At 47.2% G+C, this 26219-nt stretch overlaps 1 protein-coding gene across 2 annotated transcripts in view; it reads left to right on the top strand.

The window, feature by feature from the left end:
• The window catches only part of HCN4 (hyperpolarization activated cyclic nucleotide gated potassium channel 4), a 104279-nt gene that overhangs the window by 55789 nt on the left and 22271 nt on the right, over window positions 1-26219 (top strand). Inside the window, exons 3-4 of one of the 2 annotated variants that reach the window (XM_054836834.1) lie at window positions 5357-5518; window positions 13904-14122. In XM_054836834.1, coding sequence (XP_054692809.1) covers window positions 5357-5518; window positions 13904-14122 — 381 coding nt within the window. The remainder of the gene's footprint in view (window positions 1-5356; window positions 5519-13903; window positions 14123-26219) is intronic. The other variant, XM_054836835.1, reaches the window with a different exon arrangement.

Raw genomic sequence — 26219 nt, 5'->3', positions numbered from 1 at the left:
CTCCGGTACGTGCAGAGCCAGCAGGGACGTGCAATCGCACCGCAGCCTGCGGAGCTTGCCTCACTGGGGAGCTGAACGCAGAGATGAAGGCTTTGCCGGAGCTGGCCTGGGCCTGGCAGGGCTGGTGCAGAGTGCCCCTGGACTGAGCTGCCTCCCTGCGCAGCGCTCCCCGCAGTGTCCTCTTGGTGGGCTTTCAGTCTCGGAGCAGTCCAGCCTCCATGGCCCTGGACAGACAGATGTACTAATGGAACATCTCTTTCAAGGATCTGAGAAATTCTGGTGACCTGTTGGTTTGGATAGCCACGCCGAGCTGTGTGCCAACATAAAACAACACACCTAATTAAATATACAACTTTGACTTCAGTCAAAGCCCTTGTTTCACTGCCAGAGCCAGGCCCCCACTTCTCCAAGGTGTCCTTGATTTCTTCCAGCTCAAGTGATCAGGTTAAAGGAATCCTGCTGCAGTACAGAACCAATTGAGGAGTACTGTACAGAGTTATTAGGGGCTGACAAGATTTCAGATTCATACTGATAGGATCCCGACAGCTTGTTTTGTATAAGCAGGATTTCCAAGATGGAGCTCTTATATAACTAGAAATTACTTTCTTGAGGAAATTTTGGTCCTCCCAGTTTCCCAAGCTGTCCTTTCAGAAAGCGTTGCAAAGTGTCCTTTGGCTAGAAGGACAGAGCCAACTTTGTAACAGGGATTCTGAAGCCACAGCTTGTTTTGGACAATCAAGAAACAGGGGTATTAGCTCTATCAGAGAATACCCTTGGAAAGAGGGGCTTTTAAGCATGAATCTGTGCTTTGTCCTTCTCCTCCTCCTCCTCCTCACTCCCTTTTTCCAAATCACAGGCAGCAGAATGCCAGAAAGCACAAGCAGAAGGAGGTGTGATGCTCTGAGACCCAGCCTGGGTTGTGTTACAACAGGACAAGAAAGCCCTGAGTGTTAATGATGAAAACCAGAGTTCTAATTACTACTCATGTTCCTCTCTGCTCATGGACCAGCTATTCTAGAATGTTTCTTCCCCACCTCTCCCTGGCGAGCTATAGACTGCTTTAGGGCACTGCAGCACTGGCTTACACACTCTCCAGCACACTACTGGGGTTAGTATTCCCTGCAACACAGGCACCCATTTACAGCAGGAGCTTCTTCTCAGTGAAAGGTGTTCGTTCACACTCTTTCACAGTTATTTCTGTGTGCCGCACAGTGAGTGTTTCTGATTTTTCTCTTCCATGTGAATGCAAATGTATTCCAAGGAGTGGGCATGAGCTGGTAACTCCTGAGACTGACATTTGAAACTGGGTTTGTCTCACCTGCGGTTCAGACATTTACAGTTGGAGTTCATTACCTAGGCTTATTTTCTGGGCAGCAGAGAGAAACAGGAATTCCTGAGACGCAGCGCATCTCCTTCTCAGTTAAACCCCTTCTCTGCGTGTGTGTTTCCATCCAATGGCTCTGGTGATGTAGTCTAGATCTCAGGATCCAAAGTATGTGAGCTGAATCCACCCTTGCGTGAAGCAGATATTGTCTCTACCCGTGTGGTAAGTTTGTCAACTCAGTTGTGATCCTTCCCTCTAGTCAGTGCTGGGCATTAGAGGGCAATCCCAAATGGCTTCTCTGAGCTGGGAACATCCGTGCATTACAAGGGCAGATGCAGCCCGGGGTTCATACAGGGGTAGGACTCTCCTCCCCTTTGTGCTTCAACACTGAGTCCTATGCTTAACGGGTGGGTTACGTGATGGATGGTGACCCAGCGATGAAGGAAGACCTTTGAGCCAAGACATACACATACTCTGCGCAGAGCTGCCCTTTCTCAGCCACCAGCAAATATGTGAGTTGTTAGCGCATGAGGGAAGGCAGCAGGGCCTAATGGCCGAAGCAAGCACACCCATTAATTCCTGGTTTTTGGAGGTGCACCAAAGAATAAAGGGTTTCTGCCCTAGCCTGACTAGAACAGATCCCAATCATCATATAAGCTCCATATCCATTCAGCTTTCCCCTAAACCATCCGTTCCCTCAGGCTCTTCACTCTCTGCTTTTAATATATTAAAAGAAGAAAGACACTTCCTAAATCTGACAGGGTTTCTCCCTGTCCCTGGTTGGAGTTCCCTGGGTTACAGGAGGGCTGGAGCTCTTTGAAAAATACACATAGGTGGGAGAGGAAAAGTCATTAGCCCAGTAAAACCCTGGTGATACAAAAGATCCATTCAGTGATCCTTCTGCAAACTGCTGTTCTGGCTTCATTAAAAGCATAGCCCGTGGCTGTCACTCAAATAGGCTGGATTCGCTTTGGGTTATCTAAATGAGAATGATCATTTCTGCAATGGGAAAAAAATAAAGAGACCAGTAGGAATTATTCTTTATGAATTATGTGCTCAGCTTTCATACTGACCTATTGAGTCAGCACTGAGAGCTGGATTTCCTAGAGCATCCTTTCATGCTGGATTTTGGATATTTTCTTCTTTTCAGCCCAGAAATACCACTAGAATGGCCTTTCTCACACTAAATGACACTGTGGACTCCGGCTGCATCTTGGATGCAGCGGAAATAATGGAGTTTAGAAGCAGTTATCCAAATCATTCATCCTTCTGGTTTCCAGCATTCTTCTGTGGCTCCTTCCCAGTCTGGATTGTCAGCATCTCTCAATGCGTATGACCTCGTGGCATCTGGATTAAGTGGGGAAATGTTAATATCTGGTGTGGAAACAGGCATTCAAATTGAACAGCTAGCTCTGACAACAGAGTGATGAGCCAATTTAGGTAGCTGAACTGACAAACCATGATTCCTTTCTTTTATAACAAAGTTTTCTGCCTTTTTAGCTGCTTGAACTGACTCACTATGGGATCAGAGGAGGCTGATCCCTGGTACAGGCAAAGACGGCAGGAACATCCTGCCATGGGTGGTTGGGAGGAGCAGAGCTATCTCTGTCAGAGCAGCAAGGGGTTATATGGACTTAGCCATACAGTCACATAGCATGCCTACGGCCTATCCCCGGCTTCAGGTGCTTCCCTGACAGTCATCGCCCTCGGAGTTGATTCCCAGGCGGCTGGGTGACCCGCTGCACGCCCATCTTCCTACGCTGAGGCTCAGTGGAGCCCAGGCAGTGCTCTGGAGGTGTTCGGCACTCAGGAAGCACTTCTCAGGTGTGCTTCTCCCTGCAGTTTCAGTCACCGCACTATCAATCTTTATTAATAACACTGAAATTAACTGAAAATTACTTTGCTATCTTATATAAGCCTGTATCAGGGTCTCTGTGCGCTGTCGCCACTGCCTGGTGCCCCGTAAAACAGTTGTGTTTACAGGTTTATTTTGCATCTGAAGAACTGACAGTTAATCCTGCTGCATCCCTAAGGAAATGGTGAGCTTGGATAGGCGTCACCGTGTGCTTTGCATGGCTCACTCGGAGGTCAGTTTTACAACAGCGCTGGGAGTCACACTGTAACGAGAGGTGTAGTGGCAGGTCAGAAAACAGTGTGACCACACAGGGCTGGAGCAGCAGGGCAGGGCCGAGGTACAAGAGCAGAGCTGCAGAGGGGGCTCTGAGGGTGACGTAGCAGAGAGGCTGTGGGCTGGAGTGGAGAGGCTATGGCAGGGCTGGTGGGGAGTCCAGGACTGAGAGAGCAGGAGGGGCTGCAGGATGGGGTAAACAAGGCCTATGGGAAGCTTCAAGCTGATATAGCCGGATTAGGACAGAGCCGACTGAACTACGCCCTGGAAGGGAGTAGTGTCCTACAAGTCAGGGTGGAAATGCAGGAATAGAGCTGGGACATACAGCCTCATTGGATTCACAGGAGTTTTCTTTGGTCCTCACATTCCTTTGCTTTTTGTTCCCTGCCATTAAATCCAACTAGGACATTGTGTCACCAGATTGTGGGCTAGGCTGCAAAAGAGACAGGCTGTATGTGCCTTCAAACCATGGGGAGGCCTCCTGAGAAGGCCCAACTACAGCAGCTGACAGCACTGAGTCCCTCTGCTTCGCTCACACACAGCTGTCCAAATATTTCACTCCTCCTCTACCAGAAACAGCAAGACTCTGTGTGTGGAGCAGCAATTAGCATTTCTCCAGATGAGGTTCTAGGGCAGGACATCTTGGCAGGGCTGGGGCATGGCTGTCAGGCCTCCATCTGTCCCCGCTATGTCACAAATTGCTGTGGTGACACAGCAGCGTGTGGGAGAGGATGCCACATGTGTTCGGGGTCTCTGTTTTCAGGGTGATGCAGTAGGCTTCTTTAGCTGGAAGCCAGCACACTGTGAGGACAAAAGTGTATGGTCCTTACTGGATCCAAACCGTTGCCCAGTGACAGTTTGAAGGTCTCCTCTCTTCATGAACTGTGTTAATAGCAAAAGAAGGGGGTCTCTGTGCTGAGCCATGCCCTCCAGAGCCCATCTCTCACTGTGGCACGTTGTAAGGTAAGGAAAACCAAACCTGGGCGGATACGTAGCTCAGTATAGCAGTGGCTGGCATGCCCTGTGTGTCTAACTGTCATCACAAAGCAGGGCATAAAAGAGCCAAGCACCCCCAATGTCTGTACAACACACCACCCACAGGAAAAAAATAGTGTCCATCAAGTAATTCTTGACTGCATATGCAGCTTTGATAATAGGGCACCTGGATATCTCGGCATGCCCTGTTTATGGCTAGTGCTAGGGACAACACGGCCATAGACTCCCTTTGCATTAGAGAACTGACTGCAGAGGGAGGTGTCGTTGCTGTTGCCTGTTTACGGGTTTCCCAGCTTCCTTGCTAAGAACTGCTCTACAGCTCTGCCATGTTTCTCTTTTCCTTGCCCACCTTCACGTAAGACTGGAAGCAATACAGCAGCAGAACACAAGAAATACAAGAAAATAGTTGAAGCAGATCCTCATCTAGAAGTCTCTGCTGAGTTTGAGGCTATTCTTTCTTGTATTTGATGCTTGCAGAGACTGTATCTGACATCCAGTAGAAACACTGGATCACCATGGGTCAGTGTGTAGCATATATTCAGCAAGAGCAGAAATCAAAGAAGGGCATTGCAGTTAAAAAGACATAATGATAGAGTTTATTTCTGAGGAGTAGCTGATGTTCCAGAAATATTTGTAACCAACTTACTTTATAAAATGAGTTATGAAGCTTTTAATGTAAATTAGAAGGCGAAATCAAAGGGCAAAAGGGGTGAATGCTTATGATTTTGTATTTTAGTTTTTAATCTGTTTTTCAGCTGGTTCTTGCTTGCACACTGTGACTGACCTGAGCTGATGCAGCCTTTTCTGTTACTTTAGCAAGGTTCTTGACCCTGATACTGCGTCTAATTATGTTGGGTTGGTTGTTTTGGGGAGCTGCCATCTAATCTGCTCCCTGTTGGCCCCTGCAGATCTTCCACATGACCTACGATCTGGCTAGTGCGGTGGTGCGGATTGTGAACCTGATTGGGATGATGCTGCTGCTGTGTCACTGGGATGGCTGCCTCCAGTTCCTTGTGCCTATGCTGCAGGACTTCCCTGACGATTGTTGGGTGTCCCTCAACCGTATGGTGGTAAGTTCCTGCCCCGCTTGCTCCCTCCCAGCCCTAAACCCAGGCCCCCGGTCACAGCATCACCATTTCAGCATCCACCTCCCAGAGCTAATATGGCATCCCCCAGCTTCCCATTTCCCCCCACCTCCTTCGAGGACCTCCCTCCAGTATCCAGCAGGCACTTGTAAAGCCGTGGCACTGTGGGCATGGAGGATCCTTGGAGGCAGTCTCTGCAACGAGACAGTCTCAGGGCTGCAGAGCAGGAACCAGCCCCAGCAGAGCCTGCTGCGGGCTGCCTGCAACAGAAGGCAGGAGCCGGGCTCCCCCTCCTGGCAGGAGACAGCAAAGAGCAAGAATGGAAACGGTTTTCTGCTGGGATCTGGGCGTACTGAACCAAAGGCAGGAGGCAGAGAGGGTCCTGGAGCCATAGCTGGTCTGATCCATAATTCCCGTTACCGGTCCCAAGGAAACTGCTAAACCTTCTGCACAATATCCGCTTGAAGGCTCCGTGTGATCACCCACCCTTCTCCCTGCACAATATCCCATTAGAGTGGGCTGAAACAGACTCTGCCAAGCTACAGTTCGGCCTCCCGTCATGGGATCAGTAGCCAGATTTCCCAATAACATCCCAAGCTGTGCTGCTCACTCTGCTGTTTGCTGTGAGGGAGATTTATACCATATGGTAAATGCAGGGGGAGTTCATGGTACCTTTCAACCGTCTCGCTGAGAATTCAGGATCTTTTATTCAAAGGGACAATGTCCAGTTGATTAAGCAGCAAAAACTGACAAAGCTTAAAAAATTGCCTCTTATTGCAGCTCTTAACCTCCAGATTACCCCAGCCAATTTCTTCTTAAAAAAAAAAAAAAAAAAAAATCAGGCACTCGGGCAGAACAGAACAAATGTAAAATGTATAAAAGAACTGCCAATTTGCCATACCTCCCACATGCAGAGCTGTGGGCACATGCTGCCCATGCCTGAGAAGAGTGAGCATCCACGAAAAAGTTGTCTGTTTGGTGTTTATTTATTCATTTCTTCCCTCTGCAATAATCATTCACTTCCTGCTGTTGAAAGGTGCCAGACTGACAGTTCTGGAGACTAGAGCCCTTTATTTATCTACAGCAGAAGAACAGCCCATGCAGCAGCTGCCTTATCCTCTCCCATGCTGCCTTTTTATTATTTATATGGCAGGAGCAGGGAAGGATCAGGGCCCCATTGTGCTTGTGCTGTTGAGGTTCAAAAGGACATACAGCTCCTCATCCTGGAGAGCTCAGAGGTGCAGACAGAAATCATCCCCATCCAGTGAAGTGACTTGGCCATGGTGCCCTTGCAGGACAGTTTCAGAGCAGCACATTTGAGCCGTGTTTCCTTTATCCTAACATTTGGGTGGAGGCTGCTGTTTGATGGCAACAACTTCTATTCGCTTTTCCCACCCATCCCTGGGGGAAGAGGTAAAAGCTAGGGTTGGAGATTCACAAGAGTGAGTGGCACACTCAGCTCAAAGGCCAGCAGATGAGAGCTGAAACACAAGCTGCAAGGCAAACTGAAGAGTCCAAACAACCAGGTCTGCTGGCAACTGGTGCATGGAAGACCTTCACAGAAGACAATAACGAGCAATGGCAGACACACATCAGACACACATGGTGAGAGGAAGAAGAATCCAGCGGCTGGAGCACTGACTGAAAGTGGAACACCCAGATTCAGTTCCCAACTTTGTTCTGCATGATTCAAGTCAGATAGGAGGCTCAGAGAATTGTTGCTTTCCTTCCCCAGGTATTTCTGAGGATAAGTGCGTGCTGTAATGGTGGGTGTCTCAAACAGTCTGAGAGACCTGGGGCTGTACTGAGTTGGTTGCACAAATGCATGGCACAAGCTAATGCAAATTGGCTCTTGGACACTTTTCACTCAGAGGCCGTAAAGCCAGAAAACCACTCGTGTAATCCAGCGGAACGAAGAGCTGCAAACATATTGGGATCAGAGCCTGATGTGGAGGGAAACAAAGCTAAATTTAATCTAGAAAAAGTTCCCTGGGCCAGAGTATGATCAGAGCCTATAAATGACCATCAAGGTAACTGTGTAGTGAAGGGACAGGATCTTGAAAGGTGGCAGGACACAGGGCAGAGGAAGAAAAGATTTAGCCTAGGCACCATTCTTAGCAGCAAGACTGAGGAGAGGGGGAAGGATGCATCCTACAGGCAGGAGGACTCAGCAGAGTCTCCAGGAGAGGCAGGGTAGAAAGTTTCTATCCAGAGCAGGGCTTTACCAGGCAAGGACTCATGCTGCAGTACTTGTCTTCCCAGCCTTGAGAGCCTGTGAAGCTGGGAATTAAACTTGCCTTGTGTGATTTTTTTTCCATTTCTCCTCTGCAGCTAAATCACCTTCACTTTTTCCACTTAATAAAAGTGAAAAAAAAAAAAAAATTATCTCAGCGACTGTCTCAGAAATGGAGCCTCAGGAAACTAGGATGAAGAACTGGAGAGATGGTTATATGCCCCACCTATAGTTCAGCTGGCTTCCACTCCGGAAGCTGTACAGGAATATGCCAGCCCCCAAAATAGCCTGGTTTTAGAACATTTAAGGGAGAATAATTAGTTCTTCTGGAATTAGATAATTTCTTCTCAGAATAAGCTTCTGTCCTCTAATCTCCTGAGAATATTTCCAGATGTCTCATTGGGACCAGTGATGGATGTGGATGGCATGATTAGTGCAACAATGTATGTGTAGTCTATAGTAAAGTAATAGGAGAGGCCACTGAGTCAGGAAACAAGAAGAAACTGGTGGCCTGGGCTGTTCTCAGACTTTGGTGCCAAGATCTTGATGGTGGTTTGCAGAATGGCTCTGTTTGAGAGCTGTGGTGGACAGGGTTGGGAGGTGGGAAGCCAGGATGGCATCTGTCTGTGACAGAGAGTTGGTAGGTTGGATCTTGGGACATTCTGTACCGGTCTGGTCACAGTTTTGAGGAGATAAATACACTTGGTGCACGACTGCCCTGATTACACACAGGAGCCAGAAAGCTGGGATGGAACCACTGTAGGAGAAAGAAGGAATCTTCTGAACTTACTACAGCCAAGGGGAGCAGAGAGTGAGGTGCCAAATGCCTTGGAGGCTTTCTCCTTGAGTGAGTAGCTGGTGCTGCTTTTCCACCTCTCCAGAGTTTCCCAACTAGCCACTTGGCAGTCCATAAAACCAGCTCTGATTCCGACGCAGCAGGGCAAGAAGTTTCATCACCTCCCATCTGCTTCCTAAAGGTTTGATCCTCTTCCAGGGGATCTGTGAAAGGTCTGGCGTTGCCAAAATCATATCAGGGGCTCGATAAATTCCCTGGGTCCAGTTCATCTTGGTGTTTTCTATATGCACCATGTTTCATCTTTAGCAATTGTAGAAGGAGTGAGTCTCTGTATGACTTCTTTCTGAATGGGCTCTGAAATGGCAGGGAAGGATGCTCTCAGTATTAATTGCTTAGCCCCAGTCTCAGGGGCTTCAGCATTAGCTTCCCTACAGGGCACTTTATTAAAAAGAGAAACACTAGTGAGTCAGCTGCAGAGCGGCATGTGTGCGGGCAGCAGCATCTCCCCAAGACCCTTGCCTGGCAGCTCCTCATCAGAGAAATCTGAGCTCTGCCGAGACCTGAAAGCTGCTGGAAACACGTGGCTCGCTCCCTTGGGTATTGTTGCTGAACTGATAAACCCTGCAGGGAAGGCAAATATCCCCATGTCAGATGCAGTGACCTTGCATAGGAAATGCTAATCATCTTCCTTTCTACCAAAAGAAGGAGAGTAGCTTTCCTTTTGAGCTTAAACCCCTCTCCCCGCCCCCCAACACATTCTTACAGTGTTGCTGATAGAAAAGAGGAAGAGAAACAGAGGCAGCATGTGTTGTGGAAGACAGAGCAATCTTGCATAGATCTCCTGTGTGATTCCTAACTCCCCCAAGCCTCTGGTCCAGCAAATCCCTCACTCAGCAGGCATATGAAGCTGTGTAGTAATTATCACGTTTTATAAAATCTATCCGGGAGCAGCAAGAGTAGGGCTGCTCCATGATGGGATATAAGCCAAGAGCCAAGGGTCACCCTTGCACGAGCAGTGTCCTCGCCAGCTAGGGCACAGTCCTACCTGTCCGACACAGGGTGGGCAGAGCAGAAGTGGTGATAGGAGGGTCCATGGACCATTCCAGTGAAGACAGGGTGACAGTCATGTCCAGGGTCCACCCGGGGAGCCCGGTTAGGAGCAGCAAGAGATGGGGTCAGAGGCAAGGCTGGAACCAAGCCTTGTTCAGGGTCCAAGGGCTGGGCACAGGTCTGGGTGCCCAGGTGTGAGCTGAAATGGAGCTCCAGGAACAATGGGTGCATGGGTGGGGGTCCTAGCCAAAGCTGACTGGGGCAATGAAGACATACTGGTGCACTCAGGGTCCTGAGAAAATCTGTTCTGTTAGGTGAAGGCCATGGAAAGCTCTCCTTGGAAATAAGCCCAGAACAGGCAGGTTCTGTCCAATGTGAAGTTTGACCCATCATCTCCATTTCTCATCCCACTGTTCCCTTCCTTTAATCTAGATCTGAAGGTCTGTTTTTCCCTGCCCAGCAGCTAAAGTGCTGTCCAGGAGAGGGCAGTGATATTCAGAGGCCTTATTTTGCGGCTTGACCTAAGTGGTGCGCAGTACCAAACCCCGAGTAACAACTCTGTGGCCAGATAAGTTCACTGCTGAGACAAATGTGGGAGTTCACAAGATTGAAATATGCCTTTTCACTGTGAAAAGTTAGTGGTGTAAGTCAGGCATAACATTGTGCCCAAGGACTGTGCCCCTACCCCAAGAATTTGCCGGTACTTCTCTGTGTCTTTACTTCTCTCTCTAGTCTTCTCCTGTGAGGGTTCAACTGGGTACATTCACATGTACATCAGACCCAGAACATCTTATAAGACACTATACTATTTCTTTACGTGCTTCTGTAAGGTACTGCAGAACCCAACACTGCCTTTGAAGAGTTCCAGGAACGTGTCTCCGAGTATTCAAGGGTGGATCTGAGCAGAGGCATTGCAGTCCAGACACTAATCCCAGAGAAACCCTTCTAGTACTGCCAGCGTGGATGTTAAAAACAAGCCAGTCTAAGAAATCACTTCAAAGTAATTTTAACTGCCTTTTGCAAATGCTCTTAGTGCCTGGTACATGTCTGAGATAACATCCCTCTTGACTATGTTCAAGCACAGATCCGTAGCTCCATTTTGGCTTGCTTTAAGATTTGGTTAACGAGGAGTCATTTTCCTTCTGCAGTTTGAGGCCTCATTTATCTACCCTAATGGACCATTTTAGCCACTCCGGTATATCTGAAGTAGTATAACCCTCCCACTGTGGGGACTGGCAGAGTGGTGTATTGAGTATAGGGGGCATGGCTCTTATGGAAACAAGCTGTATCACTATAAGGCACCGTGATGCTAGTAAATTTGTGTCCACAGTAAATTTGGAACCACTACTACTAGTCTGGCTTAAAGTACTGCATTCTTGACCTGCCTGCTTATGCTGTGGAAAACAAAAGAAAGTAGAGCAGGCCTAAAAAGTAAAGCCATACTGAGACCTATAAGCAAAGACTCATCACATAGACTGTGCCATGAGGATCCAGTGTTCTTTACAGATGCTCAAAGAGCTCAGAGGTTGTGTCCTAAAGGTAATTGCTCTGAAAGGTTTCCCCTTCGTGGAAGTGCCTCTCTTTCAGCAGTCCTCGATCTCTTCTCCCAGCAGACCACATTGCTCAGGATGGTTTTTTTAAACACTTTGTGTTTTCCTCCAGCTCTCGCCCCTCTGTCATTATTCAGCGATCTCCTCAGTCTGGCACAAAGCAGGCTGTCCTCACCGGGAGCCATGCTGCTGATGGGAATTGGGGTTGTGACTTGTAAGTGTAGAGTTCCCAGGGAGCCAGAAGTGCAGGCTACAGGGGCTCAGTGATATTGGATGTTGTAGTTTTGGATGACTAATTCCTACAAAACACAGGCAAGCTTCCTTGTAAACAGCACTCTGAGCAGCAAGTTTCTGGAAGAATGGCTTTTAAAACTTGAATGTGCCTGATACCCAGCTGCTCCTCTTAGGCTCTGATCATTTGTGGCCATTAAAGACCCTGGCAGCCAGTTTGCTGCTATATCAAATTCCAGCTCGGCTGTTCTTATTCTGTCTCTCCAAATTCCCTTGGCATTTCTTTTCTCTCTGCTCTCAGTGCTGTTGTGGAGATGTGCCTGTGTCCTGCCTGTTGTCTCAGGGTGACAACTTCCCTGCTGAAGCATGGACAATAGACGAACTAAAGCTGTAGAGTTTACAGCATTTGCCATTCTGGAAGTGCGGGGGCCACAGCTTCGTGACTGCTCGTACTACAGGGCTGAGGGAAACATAAACGGTGAAGATGCAGGGATGCCCGTGTAAGGTGTGTGAGCTGCTTGATGCCTTCAGAGGTCAGAAGTTGCTCTGCAATATGACAAAAAACCTGGATGGTGGAAAAATGGGCCCCGCACACTTGTCTGGCCAGGACTCTAGGAGCCACGTAGATGTGGGTGAGGCGAAGGAGCGAGCAGATGCACTCATTTGGTGCTTACACCTCAGACAGCCCTTGTGGTCTGATCCTTCCCGCTGCCCTGTGCAGGCAGCAGAGCACAAATGCTCTTTGCCTTCATCTGTAGCTGGCTCCCCTTTGGGCTGCAGCTCCTCACACACTGGCGAGCCAGCTGCATGGTGAGGAATAGAGACAGCAATGGCCACCCTGTCTCTTGTCTCTCCCTTTTGACCCAAGGGTAGTTTTTTCCAGTGCAGGAGGTGAACAGGTTCCTGCTTTGTTAGGGAGGTGAGCCCAGACAGGCTGGCGCCAGCAGGGACCAGCCTCTTCTGGGGCTGTGAATGTGCTGCTTCTTCCGTGTCCGCTTCGCTGTCACTTCTGTTGCTTTGCCCTTCTCGTTGCATTGTGAATCAGGCCTGTCTTGCATAACGTAACGGAATACGGCCAGGGTAACGCTATCGCCTGTCTTTGTCCATGTGCTTATCTCCTAACCAAGCATTAACACTCTCCAGAGGTTCCAGCTCTTTGCCACAGCTCACAAACAGCAACAGTACGCTTTGCTTCTGTTTACTACTTTGTAAGCCTACTGAAAAATTTCCATCAACATTAGTGACACTCAGAGAGAGCTTTTTGCAGAGAGGTCATCAGCTGTCCACCTGGCTGTGATGAGATCCCTCCAAGGAGGTGTCCAGTAAACACCAGAGCTCCCAGCATTACTGGTGGCTGGTGCTGAGGTTGCTGCATCTCTCTGAATGGAGTTCGCAGATGTATCGCTTGTCTATTTGACAAGCCACAAACAAGGTCTTCTGTACAACGACCTTCTAAGTTGCCATTGTATATGTATCTACAGAGCTATATCCATAATGTTAACACCTTCCTAGGAACAGAAAGAAGACTGATGAATATACGGATTATGTGCTGCAATGAATGTCACTGTAGCAGAAGTATTTTTTCACATACCTCGTAACAGCAGCGTGCGATGACAGTGCATTTACTTTACAAGGTTTTGTGGCAAGGACTTGCTAGCATATAATACCCACAGGATAGTAAATGTACCTTGAGCTGTTCCATGAACTCAGGCTAATCAGAATAATCACGAAACTTATGCTGTTTTTCTCCCTGTCCTATGATGTAATTGCTGAGTTGCATCTTGTGTTAGTTGCAGTGGGAGAGCACAGGGTGTCCGAAAGAAGCCGTTGACTTCAGCTGGCTTCTCACGGTGGTTTTTTGCAGCTCTCGGATGAGAGCATTTGTAGTTTTCTCAGCTCCCTGAAAAAAGCCCTGTTTTACACTGAGAAGAACTTGCCGCCTGGACATTATCATCTTAATTTTCTGCCCTTCCCATCTCTTCAGGTAATGACCAGAGATCCTGACCATTTCCGAAATTGCTGGGGAGTGATTTTCCCCACTCTAAGATCTTGCTGCTGGCAACTTCACTCAGGCTGTCTTTTACCAGTTCTCTGCTGAAGTCCATTTCTCAGTGGAGTAATCATTTGCTTCAGTTCCTCCTCCCACATGTGGGTCATTTTGAAAATATCCCAATGCATCATCTCAGTTTATCCCAGGTTCCCAGTGTGTCAGACTATCTGGCTTCCTTTCTGTAAAGTTTTGCTGGAAAGAGTACGTGGAATCTGGAAAAAACCTGGCCAAAGTCAGTTAATGTCAGATGACTAAATTTGGGTTTGTTTTTTTTTTTTTTAAATTGAGTGTGCCCAGCACTTCCAAGCCATCAAAGAATTAAATTGCTTGTTTAACATAGAGAGGTGCTTTAAACCTGGACTTTTGGGTCTAATGTCAGGTGTCCTTTTCTGAAATGTGTTCATCCCAGAGAATGTCTTGTCCCACTGCTAAAGCTTTGTCTGTCTATCTGTCTCTTTAGAATGACTCCTGGGGGAAGCAGTATTCCTATGCGCTGTTCAAGGCAATGAGTCACATGCTCTGCATTGGGTATGGGCAGCAGGCGCCCGTTGGCATGTCAGATGTGTGGCTCACTATGCTGAGCATGATTGTCGGTGCCACCTGCTATGCCATGTTCATCGGCCATGCCACAGCCCTAATCCAGTCTCTGGACTCCTCACGGCGTCAGTACCAGGAGAAGGTAAGGACTGGGCTTTGCAACCCTTATGTGACCCAGGGGTGGTTTCCACGCTGTCTGGAGGAAGCGAGGGCTGTCAGTGACCCACGTGAGAGGCCAGCGGTGCGGTGTCTTTGTTACCTCACAGTTTATTGGTAATTCAGACCCATCCATTCACTCAAACAGACCCTCAGGAGGAAATAGATGCAAGATCAGATGACTAATAGTAGGGCAAGTGGGTGATTTTTGTTGTCTCTGACTGTCTTTTTAGATCAACATTATCAATGTCACTGGTATCTGAAATCGTAAGTCACTTTTTCCTTTCCGAGATCTTGTTTCAAATCCCAAGTGAATGTTCCAGAATGTGCGGGTTTTGTTTAGCAAGTACTTTCTTTCAAAGTATCCAGATTACTCACTTCAGTGCTCGCGAGTGAAACTACGTGACAAACCCCAAAGCACAGATCAAAGCTCAGGAGCTCCGAACAGGTTCCCCAGGTAGCTATCAAATTAATTGCACAGTTGTTAAATTGCGTAACGTAGGGCACAGACAGAAATGTCACAACCGATCAGGTTACCACTGCGGCGGCAATAACTGGTGGTGGTGGGATTAAGGTGATGCTGTGAATTTGTGAGATGGTAAGGGGCAAACAGGGTCGGTCACTGTGATTCAGCCGATGAAGGATAACTCATGGAACTGTATCGATTCCTTCTCTCTTTCCATGCCTTCAGTATATTGCTATCTGTACAATGACATTTCGTTACTGAAAGCAAAGAGGCTGCTGGTGCAATGATACTTTTCCCTCTAGGACACAGGCAGGCAAAAACTTCTGCCTTCAACTTCTGGTTGAATCAGTAGGCCTGCACCTCCATGGAACAGGAGAGCTAATTGAAGAGCGACTGTGTACAACTAAGAACAAGGTCCTGGGTGGCTCAGAGGTGAGGAGGGGACTTCACCACAAAGTAGATTACTTTCAGGCATCAACAAAAGCAATTTCCCTCAATTAGTGGGGCTGAGGATACCATAGGCAAGGAGGTGTTACAGTCAGGGTCATATAGCTACATTTGATCTGAAGATTAAGAAGAGGAAGAATTAGGTGCTAGCCCTATTCTGAGCCGGCCGGGTGCAGTTGGATTAGGTGGAAGGGTAGCTGTTACTCAAGTGGGTAAAATATGGTTAGCATGTGCAGGCGAGGTGAATTTTAAGTTCAGGGAGAAGGTGGGAGAAAGGATTTGTTAAATGGCCTAGGACCAGTTTTGAGACACAGGGATTACAACGCTGGGCCACAGAAAGACCTTGCTGTAGGGCAGAGAGTGAAAGCAAAGAAGACCGGAGGCTGAATCACGCTTTGAGGATAAGGAAGATCTCAAATCGCAGCTGGAGCGACAAGAGGGAAAAGCCCAGGAGAAGAAGTGTGGAGGACTGGGATGCAATTAGAGCACTGGGCTTTGTATAGAGTTTTACCACTGCGTTACAGATTGGCTGGACTAATTCTAATTGAGAGTAAGGCTTGCCAAAGAGGAGGACACTGCAGCACTAGGAATGCAAGCTGATCAAATCTGTGTATGCAGAATATTTATTCAAATGTGTTTGAAGTAGCACAGAAGTCAAGGACTGATTTGCAAATCCAACCACCTGGTCAGCCCAGCCTCAGCCAAGTTTACACCTGCAGGACTGGGCACTACGATTTTTTTTTTCCCCAGCTGGGTCTGAAGACAAGGGCAGAACTTGATCCTGGAAGTTGGATTCCAGTCAGTGCTCAGGGAAATCAGTCACCAGGAAGTCAACAGGGACTGTGGCTAGGGTGGCAGAAGAAGTGTGAGATGTAAAAGCCTGATTAGAATGTGGAGATGTAAATGCGAGGGTTAATAGATCCAGGAGAAAAGCTTTGTGACAAAAGCAGAGGGTAGAGGATTTAACAAAGTGTGTATTTCACGTGTAGTGGTTATAGCAGGTTAATTTCCCAAGGTATTCTCCTAGGAATAAAACCTCAGGGATTGAGTATGTTCATTTTCCTCTTGCAAATGGGACAAATGATGGCCTAAAAACAAATATGTATTTACTTTCTGCATTCCTTAGCACTTGAATAGGCATGATTAAAATGAGGCTGCTTCGTGATTTGCAGCCCTGCAACTCAATTTAGTTCAGTCCTCATGGGACAATGCGTCTGTTGAAGCATATTATAAGCAAAGAATCTCAACAAGTTTGGAGGTCGATTGGTAGAAGCAGACAGCAGTTTAGAGTCCTTTTGGCTGCAAACAGGGCTCTGCCTCTCACCTCCGCAGAGGCTCAGGCTACAGAGGCTTTAGCAGCTGTTCTGGGAGTTGCCAAAGAAAGGGGAGACAGTGGGGAGGGAGAGGAATAGTAGAAATAACATAGTAACCAGACAGAAAATTATAGCTAGTAACTGTACTGACACACTTTGCTTTCTGTAACCTTCAGGACAAGGTTCAGGAGTGAGTTTGCGGTGCAGTTTCAGATTGTCCAGATCTCTGCCAAACCAACTTCTTCTTCCCTTGTACAAACAGGACTTTTGAGAAGAGGAATAAAAGCCAAGATGTGCTCTGTTGGCTTCAGTAGCAGGCCTGTCTCACTCTGGGTTGGATTCATTGAACATTTGGACACTCAATCCCTGCCCTGTCTAAATCCCCTCCTGTAGCATCTGACTTCATGCTATGCTGGTTTCGGCAAGGCAGGGAATCTGTATAGGATTGATGAGGTGGTAGGAGGCCTGGAGAATTTGGAGAGGGAAGTTGCGCCCTCCAGGACAGCGTAGTGCTGAGGTTTCTGAGTAGAAGTGGAGAGTCCCATGTGGCACAGAGCTCTCACACCAGCTCAGGCACTGGAACTGGCACAGCTATCGTATCTATGGCTCTGTGCCTCCCTTAAAAAGTTCCGAATCAGAATAGCTCTTTAGATCTGGCACTCTGAAGTGACTGTTGTATTTCCAGTCCCAGAGGCAAAGTTAGAAGGGGCCTGTCTGTCCCATCTTGCATTGCAGAGTGTGTTATGCCCTAAATTACTTGTCCATGGTCACAGAGAGAGTCAATGGCAGGATCAGGAGCTGACTCTTGTCTCTGAAGCTCAAGCTGGCGTCTAACTCCAGAATATCTTTGCACCTAAGATTGGTGTCTATTTTCTACATGTGAGAGACTATAAGTCCATCCTGAAGGATTCTGATAGAAAATTTTTCCAAATCATATTGTACACTTACATATTATAACTGAATTGATCTGACAGCTCTGACCAAAGAGGGGAAGCCTCACGCACCCGTTCTCACCCAGTGCTCCCTGCCACTATTCTCAACTGCACCACTTCACTCTTGCGCACCACCTTTCATACTTCTCAGACCTTTACTGAGCTGATTTCTTTCTTCTGGGTCAGTTTTCTGCCAGATTAGTGGGTTGAATTAGCTTACTGTAGAGTCCAGTGAGTGCCAGAGCTGGTGGAGGAGGTCCATGGGCAAAGGCAGAGGTGCAAGGCGCTTTTTAGCTATGCGTGGATCAGCTCGAGCCTTAACGTGTAAGTTCATCATTGACTGCGAAATTACCCCACAACCTGCAGTAACTGTGGCTCACAAGAGAGGAGGAGTGTTTCATGCCCAGGAGATGAAGAAACTAGACTGATGCGCAAGTTATTTTCATGCTTTTTGCAGGTTCCCCTATTAATTTCTTTCTCTAATCCTAAAGCTCAGCTGGATTAATATTTATGTCAAGTCACCACACACACACACACTTATCCTCCCCAGCAGACTCTGTAACCTTGAGGCTTTTGGGAGCGGTGATTATGCTGCTAACCACAGCCATGCTCCTTGGAACAAAGCAGAGAGACTCCGGACTTCACTCTCCCATCCCAGCAAGATGCAAGTAGTGATGGGCATCCTGCAGAGAGGCTCAACTCTCCCGCGTTATCTGCTCAGGTACATCCAGAAGAATGACTGATGAGAGGTAGGAATTGCTGCTGTCAGCGTTGCAGAGCCCAGTAAGCTTTAATCTCTCCGTCCAGAGCCTCATCTCTTCTCAAGATCTTTCTGCTACACTGGCATTCTCTCAAGCTCTCTGCTCTCCACGTTCAGTCCCCTTTCCACATTCAGATCCTCCCCCCAAGCCATGACTATGTGAACAATCCAATGAACCCCGAGCTATCCAAGGCCTCTTGTTCTTAAAATACATGCTGAAACTGCATAGATACTTGCATATTCACTTGTTGTTATTCTGCAGAAGTACCTACTGCAGCGCAGTTGCAAGGGGGCAAGCGGGTAACACTAAGGAGTGAATCACTTTATAAATCCTACAGAAGCACTAATGATATCACCTCCCAGTTCCTGACACAGCCCTGCTTAACCATCAGCACAGTCCTTGCCACAGTTTTATCCCATGGTCTGGCTATCCAAACAAAAGAACACTTTACTGTCCAACTATCAATATCTCAGCCCCAAATTCAGCAAAGAGTAATTGGGGAAAATTTAGTCATTGTAAAGGCTGAAGCACAACAACTGCAACCTCCAGTCTCTGTTGGAGACAAAGCAGATGTTAGACCAATATTTGTTAGAGGGGAAGTGAGGCATTGCCATTGTGCCTGCCTGCTACAGTGAGAGCTGAGAATCTGTCTTCTGGGTTTAGTCAGTCCTTGCCCTTTCTCAGAGACCAACAGTATAGAGTCTTATTAGGCAACAGGTTTAAGGAGTGATTTTTTTTTTAATGGAACTCACTGCTACAGGGTGCTGTCGAGGCCCAAAGTTTGATTAGCCTCAGAATATTTAGACAAATTCACATAAGGAAAATCTTTCAAGTGATATTGAATGCTAAGATGCAGATACAGCCCCTGGCAGTGGGTATCCCTAATCTGCTTTTGTCCGAAAAGCTAGGAGGCTATGGTCCGGAGCTGGATTGCTGTCTGCCTCTTTTATTCTTTCTCCCCTTCCTCAAAGCACGTGGAACCATCAGAGACACACTACCAGGTGAGAGGAGCCCTCAGCCTGACCCTTCATGGCTGCTCCTGTGTTTTTAGGCCATTGTACTACGCAGTTCGGTGTTCTGAACTGCCTCCAAATAAACGTGTGCAGGGAATTCGGTGCAGAGATCCTAGCTGGGGTCCTGGATACAGTATAATCACATTAGCCTGGCAACATGCCCTTGCTGATTAGCCCCCCGCCACCCCTCCTTTAAGCAGAGCTAATTAACCCAAGCGCAGCACTGTACTGAAACTGTATTAATTCTTGCGGCTCCAGGGCTGGCTTAGCCAGTGCTACCTTGGGGACGACACAGCACAGATACATTAAGATAACTAGTGTCAGCTGCTCTCTTAGCGTGGAGTTGGGCAAAGACTGCCATTATTCCCATACCTACTCTGCCACAAACCTGTCAGATAGGAGATTTCATGTTCTTTACTGCTCTGGACAGGTTTTGAAGTGCCATTCCCAAGATGATTGGTCTCCGATGTCTGTAGGTTCTCAGGTGGCATTCCCAGATTCCTAGAGTCAAAGGGGTTATGTAGAATTCCCCTTCTGAGCTAACGTCTCAGTTCTGGATGTCAGGGAAGCTACAAATCTCCTTGCTCTTCTAGTAATGCGTGTGAAGGAGAGGGTAGGGAGGGTGCAGCACTCTAGAAATTAAAGGTGTCTGGAAAATTTAATCAAATGCAAAATTTAATCTAATTTCCTAGTTGGAAAAAGTTTGGAGAGCCTTGCTCTATCCTGTTATGACTGCACTAGTTGTGTATTACCTCAGTCTGTTAAGAGATGGCCTGAAAACTATTATGTCCCCTGTTACTGTCAATCAAAGTATTTGGGATTGATAACAAGGCTTATAAATGATGTGCTTTATTGATTGTGTCTAGAAGCAAGGGCTTCTGATGTGCGCTGGACTCGGGGTCTCAGCACTGCCTCTAGGTAGTTTTTCCTGTAATCAGGACTGGGTTTTCCGGCTGGTTTGCAGGCTGGAGTCAGCAAGTGAAAGGAGCGAGGTTAGATGTAGCTCAAGTTAAGAGGAGGGGTCCAGCTTCCCCCCTGACATATTAAAGAATGGCTGGAATAGTAAAGGGTCCCCCATCCCCACCTTCTCTGCATACCCACCCACATGTGATGGTAGGTCCAAGGCGGTTGCCAGAAAATTGTAACCTGATGTAAGCTGGCCCTCCTTTGAGTGGGGATTTGGAGAGGTCCCTTCCAACTTATATCATCCTTTGATTTAAAGTCCCTAAGTGTTCTCAGGCAGTGAGCAGTTAAGATCTGGTGAGGATGGCTGGCCTAGGATTGTGCATCCAGTGCTGCAAGGCAGCTGCCCTTTTACAGATATCACACCCATCTCGATTTTAAAAGAAAGTTTGTAGGAAGTAGGTAATGGAGTGGTATAAAGAATGATTTGTTCAGTTCAGCTCAACCAAAAAATCAGAAATTTATGTCAATTGTTTTAAGGTTATTTAATCCTTTTCATGAAAGAATCCTGGGTTGGTTATAAAATGGAAATGTTTTCTGAAGGAAAACCTAATGATTTCTTTTAAAAACATCTTGCAGTGCAAATTGCCTTCCCTTTATGGCCTTAAGTAAGCTGGAGTCAAGTAGCTTTTGTTCTTGCAGAAGAATATTTCATCGGTGAACTTACTATTCCTTGAAACTGTTTACCCATGTGTTACTAAGAGAAGCCCCATTTTGAAGCCGTAAAACATGTCCTTTAGCTATCTATGCGGTGGTGATCAGTTAGCACTTAAAGCAGACAGTTCAGTGCCCAGGTGTGTGAGTGTGTCCATCTCACGGGTGGCAGTGCCTATGTGGAGCGTACGGCTGCGATGAAGCACAGGGTACCCTCTCCATGCTCACACGAACAAGGGAAGGAAGGAGTCAGCGACATTGCGGTGCCTTTGTAGCACATCTGTACAGAAGGAAAAACGAAGCTGCCATGTAGGTTGCCTTCTGTCAAGCAGGTTTACGTTGGGGATTCGTCTTGGTTTGCTGTATCAGAGGTACTGTGATTACTGCTAGGATTTTGACATCTTATTTCTGAGAGTGGAAGCCAGACAGATAGTTCTGTTCTTTGAGCAATGTCGATGACAACCTGGTCTGAGCAGTATGTTTGTGCACGCACGAGCACTGCGTGTCTTGTCACGGAAAGGATAGTGCTGTTGCCTCTGCAGTTCTTCGTATCCCAGTGTGGGATTTCAAACTTCATTATCAGTTTTGAAATTCATTTTGGCACTTGAACTGTAAATAAATAAATAAATACATCATAATGCAAAGAGCTAAGCCTCCCTGCTGAGCCGTCTCTCCTGGCAAAAGGCTGCTCCCAGCAATACTGATTTCAAATTGCACAGACTCACTGTTCCCTTTTCCCCATCTCCAGCCTTTGTCTGGTGGCAGATTTTACCTCATCTCGCTCATTCTGCTCTTCTGATGAAAGTAAGGTTGATCTCTGTTTCCCCATCACGCTTCCAAATATGTGGTTCCAGTGACACATCCTGACATCTCCAAAATATCCTGTGCTATGAGTTTCACAGTGCTAATGAATAATAAAAGATTCATCGACCAGGTCCAAAAGTTCCCTGTGCTGAACTACTGACTTGTGCTAGGTTTGACCTCTCAAACCTAGCATGTTATTCTCCTCAGGGCCCTTTCCTAGGCTGGAACTAGTCATGGAAAACAAGCTGTTTCTCTAGCCATGATGTACAAGTTGGTACATAATACATTCATCATTGCACCACCTTTCGTCATGCACAGGATTAGACCTTGATGCTGAGCACCTCTCAGAGCGGACAAACGGCGGCATTGCCCACAACATTTCATGCAAAGAGATTTGTCCCAAAGTTCTTGGATCTGCTGTCCTAGGACCCCTGAAGTCAGCAGACATTTCCGTTGCTTGCAGTGAAGCCAGGCCATGTCCTCTGGGGCTGCGAGTGCAAACTCAGCACAGTGTGCTGAACAGCATCGTCCTCTGCGGTGGGGTTCCCTGGCTTGTGCTGTGGCCACTGCAGCAATGCTGCCAACAGGAGGAAGTAAACAACTGCTTCGTCAGGCTTATAATTGACCCTACTCAGTCTGTTGACATCTCGCAGCCCAGAAATAGGATTGTCTGAAGCATAATCCTTGCCTGAATAGGTACTGATTAACAGCAAGGGGAGGCAGCTATGGCAGCTGATCATTACAACCATCCTCAACATAATAAATGTATAGAAAGTGGAAAAAAAGCTCCAAGAATTTTCTGCTAGTGTTTGTGGTCTTTGTAACACAGCAAGAGATAAGGAGCTTGATTCTAGGTAAGATAATTTCTGAAGGTATCACTGCAGTAAGGGTCAAAGTGTTCCGTGTTTTTCAACATGTAACATGCCACCCTTAAAAGTCATCTTCCTGTAGCAAATGGAGCTGGTGCCGTGGTACAAAAATAAACCCAGTCTTTGGAAGAACTCAGAACTAGGACATAACGTAAAGCTTTTTGCAGAATGGAGGTAGCTATCGAATAGCTTCCAAAGCTGAAGAGTAGATGGACATTAAATGTAGCTCATTAATCAGAAAGTAGCACTGATAATGTTTGGTGCTGTGCTAGATGTGGTCTGAGTTGTTCTGGTTGACTTGGTATTGAAATAACCACCGGTTCCTGTACACCAACTGCGTTCATAAGTGTTGGCAGATTCTGCATAAACTGTGATAGCCTGCACCGGTTACAGTTCTCAGCAAAATTTCAGGAAGAGAAAAGAGCAAAATTATATCATAGAATCATAGAATCACAGAAGGGTTTGGGTTGGAAGGGACCTTGAAGACCATCTAGTCTTCCTATAGAAGGTGGACCAAAAGAGGAGTCAGAGAGGTGTCAATGCCAGGAGTGGGATGGGAACAGCTCTTCTCAGATGCAGGATTGTTTTTGTATTCAGAATTAGGGCAAGGAAATAGTTCAGCCTTTTCAGCCAGTGATTTGTTACTGGCAGAGAGAGGAGGATTCGTGATCGAGATTGAGGGCATGGAAGGAGTTAAAAATATTTTGTTCCCTTTGGACTGTGAGTTGTCTGAGCTTTGGTAGAAGGGGAGGGGAGTGGTGAGACAACTAGGGAAAGTGGCCAGTTATGGAAGGAAAAATACTCAGCTAAATGGTTTCCTTTTGATGTATTAATACCTCCTTCAAGGGCTTATTAGAGGAAAAACAGACTTAAGAAAATGAGTTAGGATTTAAATGGACTCGATTGTCTTCAGAGAGATTTAAATAATTCCTAAATGAGTCTTTTTAGTTGAACTCAGAGAGGCCACTAATCTCTGAGCACAGGTCAGACTGAGGACATAGAGACAAGTAGGAAGACCGAACAGACAAGCGGAAGGGAGAAAGGAGGCAAAAGGGGGTTGTTGGGTTAGGCCTGGCCACATCTGAAAGGAACGCAAAGGGGTGCCAGCTCAAGGGGGCATGAAGTGGCTTTAGAGAGTGCCAGATCTGCACGGTTTTGGGGCCTCAGTTAAAAAAGAAAGACGTGTAAATTCAGGGTTATCAGGCAAAGTCTTTAATCCCCATGTACTCTGCTGTTGATGTTCACCACACAATTACCCTTACCCCTTTGCTTTGTCCCATCACTGAGTGTTGCTGGTGACCTCAGGAGTGATCTCGCTTAGAGCTGAGCAGATACATGTACATCCCACTGCACTTTGAAAGGCCCTCCAGTTTTTTACTGGCCTTTTGTTTACTGGCTATTGGTGCTTGACCCTGCAAGAGTGATGGCTTTCAGCCTGGCTGAGCAGCCCTAAGGAAAGGGGGAAAAAACCCACATGAATCTTCCATTTATCATAGAGAGAGAGAAGGGGCTGGTGCTTTCGTTTCTGAGCACCTCTGCAGACTCCAGCTCTACGTGACGGAGAGTTAAGAGCCCACAAACTCTCCAGCTGGCATGGGTGACGGGAGGTAGCACTAGCAACGACAAGAGAGCTAAGATGTGCACCTCTTTTAACTATAACAGAGAATTATGGTTCCTTATTTTACAATTTTCTTTTGTAACCGTGTTTTTAATTTGTAATCGGAAGTAGAACCTTTCATTCTGGTGAAGTAAATTTGTCCTGTTTTTCACTCTGAGCCTTATCTAGGGACAGTGATTGTAGGAGAATCTGACAAGCCCTAGGGACTTTGCAGAGCAGTAATTTATTGCTCTTTGGTGCAAAGCAATAAATCCATGAATAAGCGAAGAATCTGAGTTGCCCCATCCAACCTTGCCCCATCCAACCTGTACTTGTTAATCCGAGAAGCTGGGGGTATTTTTCCCAAGAAGCAAAGGTCAGTTAAAGATTGATAGCAAGTGCTTATGGTGGAGGGAAGAGGGGTAGCAGGCAGGTGGCTGGCAGCAGGTGATGAGAGGCATCTTGTGACACAGGTCAATGGTCCAATTTGAGACTAAAACTGAGAGTATAAGGTGATATTTTTGGCAAATAATTTATCAAACAAAAATACAGCATTAAAACAAGCAGAACTGTTTGTAGATTTAGGATAAATTTAATAAACCTGAGTGCAAAAGCTAGTAGCTAATAATTTCCCTTTCCATAATGAGCGCCCTGCATGTCCTGTGTCCGATTTGCCAGGTCCCATGGCCACCTCAAATGCTGGGTGCATCTCCAGTGGCAGTAGACACCTATGTTTTTAGGCATCTGAGCCAAGCCCTTAAACTTCCTGCATTTAAGAGCATAACCTGCAAAATTCTTGACAGGCTCAGACCAGCGAGTTGTCCACGTGTGAGATGTTGGTTTCTGCTCCCTTTATCTTTCTCATTCAGACTCTGCGCAGCACCCAGCATCGCGCTGCCTGACACAGCGCTCTGCCAGTCTCTACAGAACTTCACCAGTCCAAATAATAAAGTGCGGCGTTCGTTGCCAATTCTCTGCCTGGCTCCCTGTGGGGAGGTGGTGACTCGCTTGACTTTGATCATGCTGTAGCGATCATGAATATTTACAGGCAGCTCCTCTGCTGCTAGCTACAGACAAAAAGCTCTGGAAATGCCAGGAAACCCCGAGTGTCCCCTCTGCCACCTTGGCTTCTTAGAGTAATTCCTTCTCCTCTCTGGTGCAGATCAAGTTGTTAGCATGCAAGGCAGTGCTAGCACAGACTGTACTGAGAGCGGAGCGACACTGGTGTGTGCAGGGGAGGTCTGTAATGAGCAGAAGTTTGGTAATTAGGCTCTTCAGCACAAGCTGCAGTACAGGGACATTCAGGGACAGACTTATCGGGGAGAAGAGGGGAAAGAAGGATGGCAAAGGGGGACCATAGTCCTTTTGTCAGCATTATTATGGTACATGCTCAGGATCATATTCTGTACTGCGTACCAGTACAGAGGGAGGGAGCATGACCATTGCAATGCACACGCCTTGTCCCTGCAGCACCTTCAAGGCAAGTGGACCCATTTACGGTCCTGTGCCCTTCAGGAAGTGTCATTTATTCACAGAAAGCACCATTCATCCCCAAATACCGCTCTGGCATCAGTCAGAGTGTGCCCTTGTATTCCCCTCTAAGTGACATGATGGAAATGCAAAACATTAGGTAAAAACACGGACAGGTTAGATGGCACAAGTGCATGGGGCAAAAGGGACCCAGCAAAAGGTGAAGAAAATCGGGACCTGTGCAGCCCTAGGTGGGAAAGCAAAGGTGCCATCATAGCGAGGCAGACAGGAACACAGAGGAGAGGAAAAGCAGGTCACGGGTACTGCAGCTTCAACCGAATAACTCAGATTTCTGTCTGTGCGTGTCCTTCAGTTTGTGACTATGAACTTCCAAGGCAGAACTGTGTTCTGTTCTGTGTGGCCCCTGGTACAGTGGGTTCCTGTGCTTGGCTGAGGCCTCGAGGTGCTGCACATCACTTACTGGTCATGACCAAGCTGCCAGGTCATACGCGCTGGCTGCCATTCTGCTGTGTGCCATGGAAAAACCTTCTGTTGAGTACGCATTCTACTTTCCTTGCTCTCATTCTGCACAGGGTTCGGACAGCAATATTTGCTGAGAGGAGATTCCTAGCTGAGGACTTCTTACTCATCTCTGCTCCCAGCTTTTGCTGTGTGTGTAGGGGAGAATAGGCAGCTGGGCTGCTCAGCATCCAGGGAATGAGGAGCTGTCTCCACAGAGTAACTGGCTGAGGATAAGTTTAAAGGTTAAAACATGGGGCAGCCATTTGGGGAAT

The sequence above is a fragment of the Grus americana genome, chromosome 10, assembly GCF_028858705.1.
Source record: "Grus americana isolate bGruAme1 chromosome 10, bGruAme1.mat, whole genome shotgun sequence".
Classification (NCBI taxonomy): Eukaryota; Metazoa; Chordata; class Aves; order Gruiformes; family Gruidae; genus Grus; species Grus americana.
Note: the sequence above shows the minus strand (reverse complement) of the source record. Positions and strands in the feature narration are given on the sequence as shown.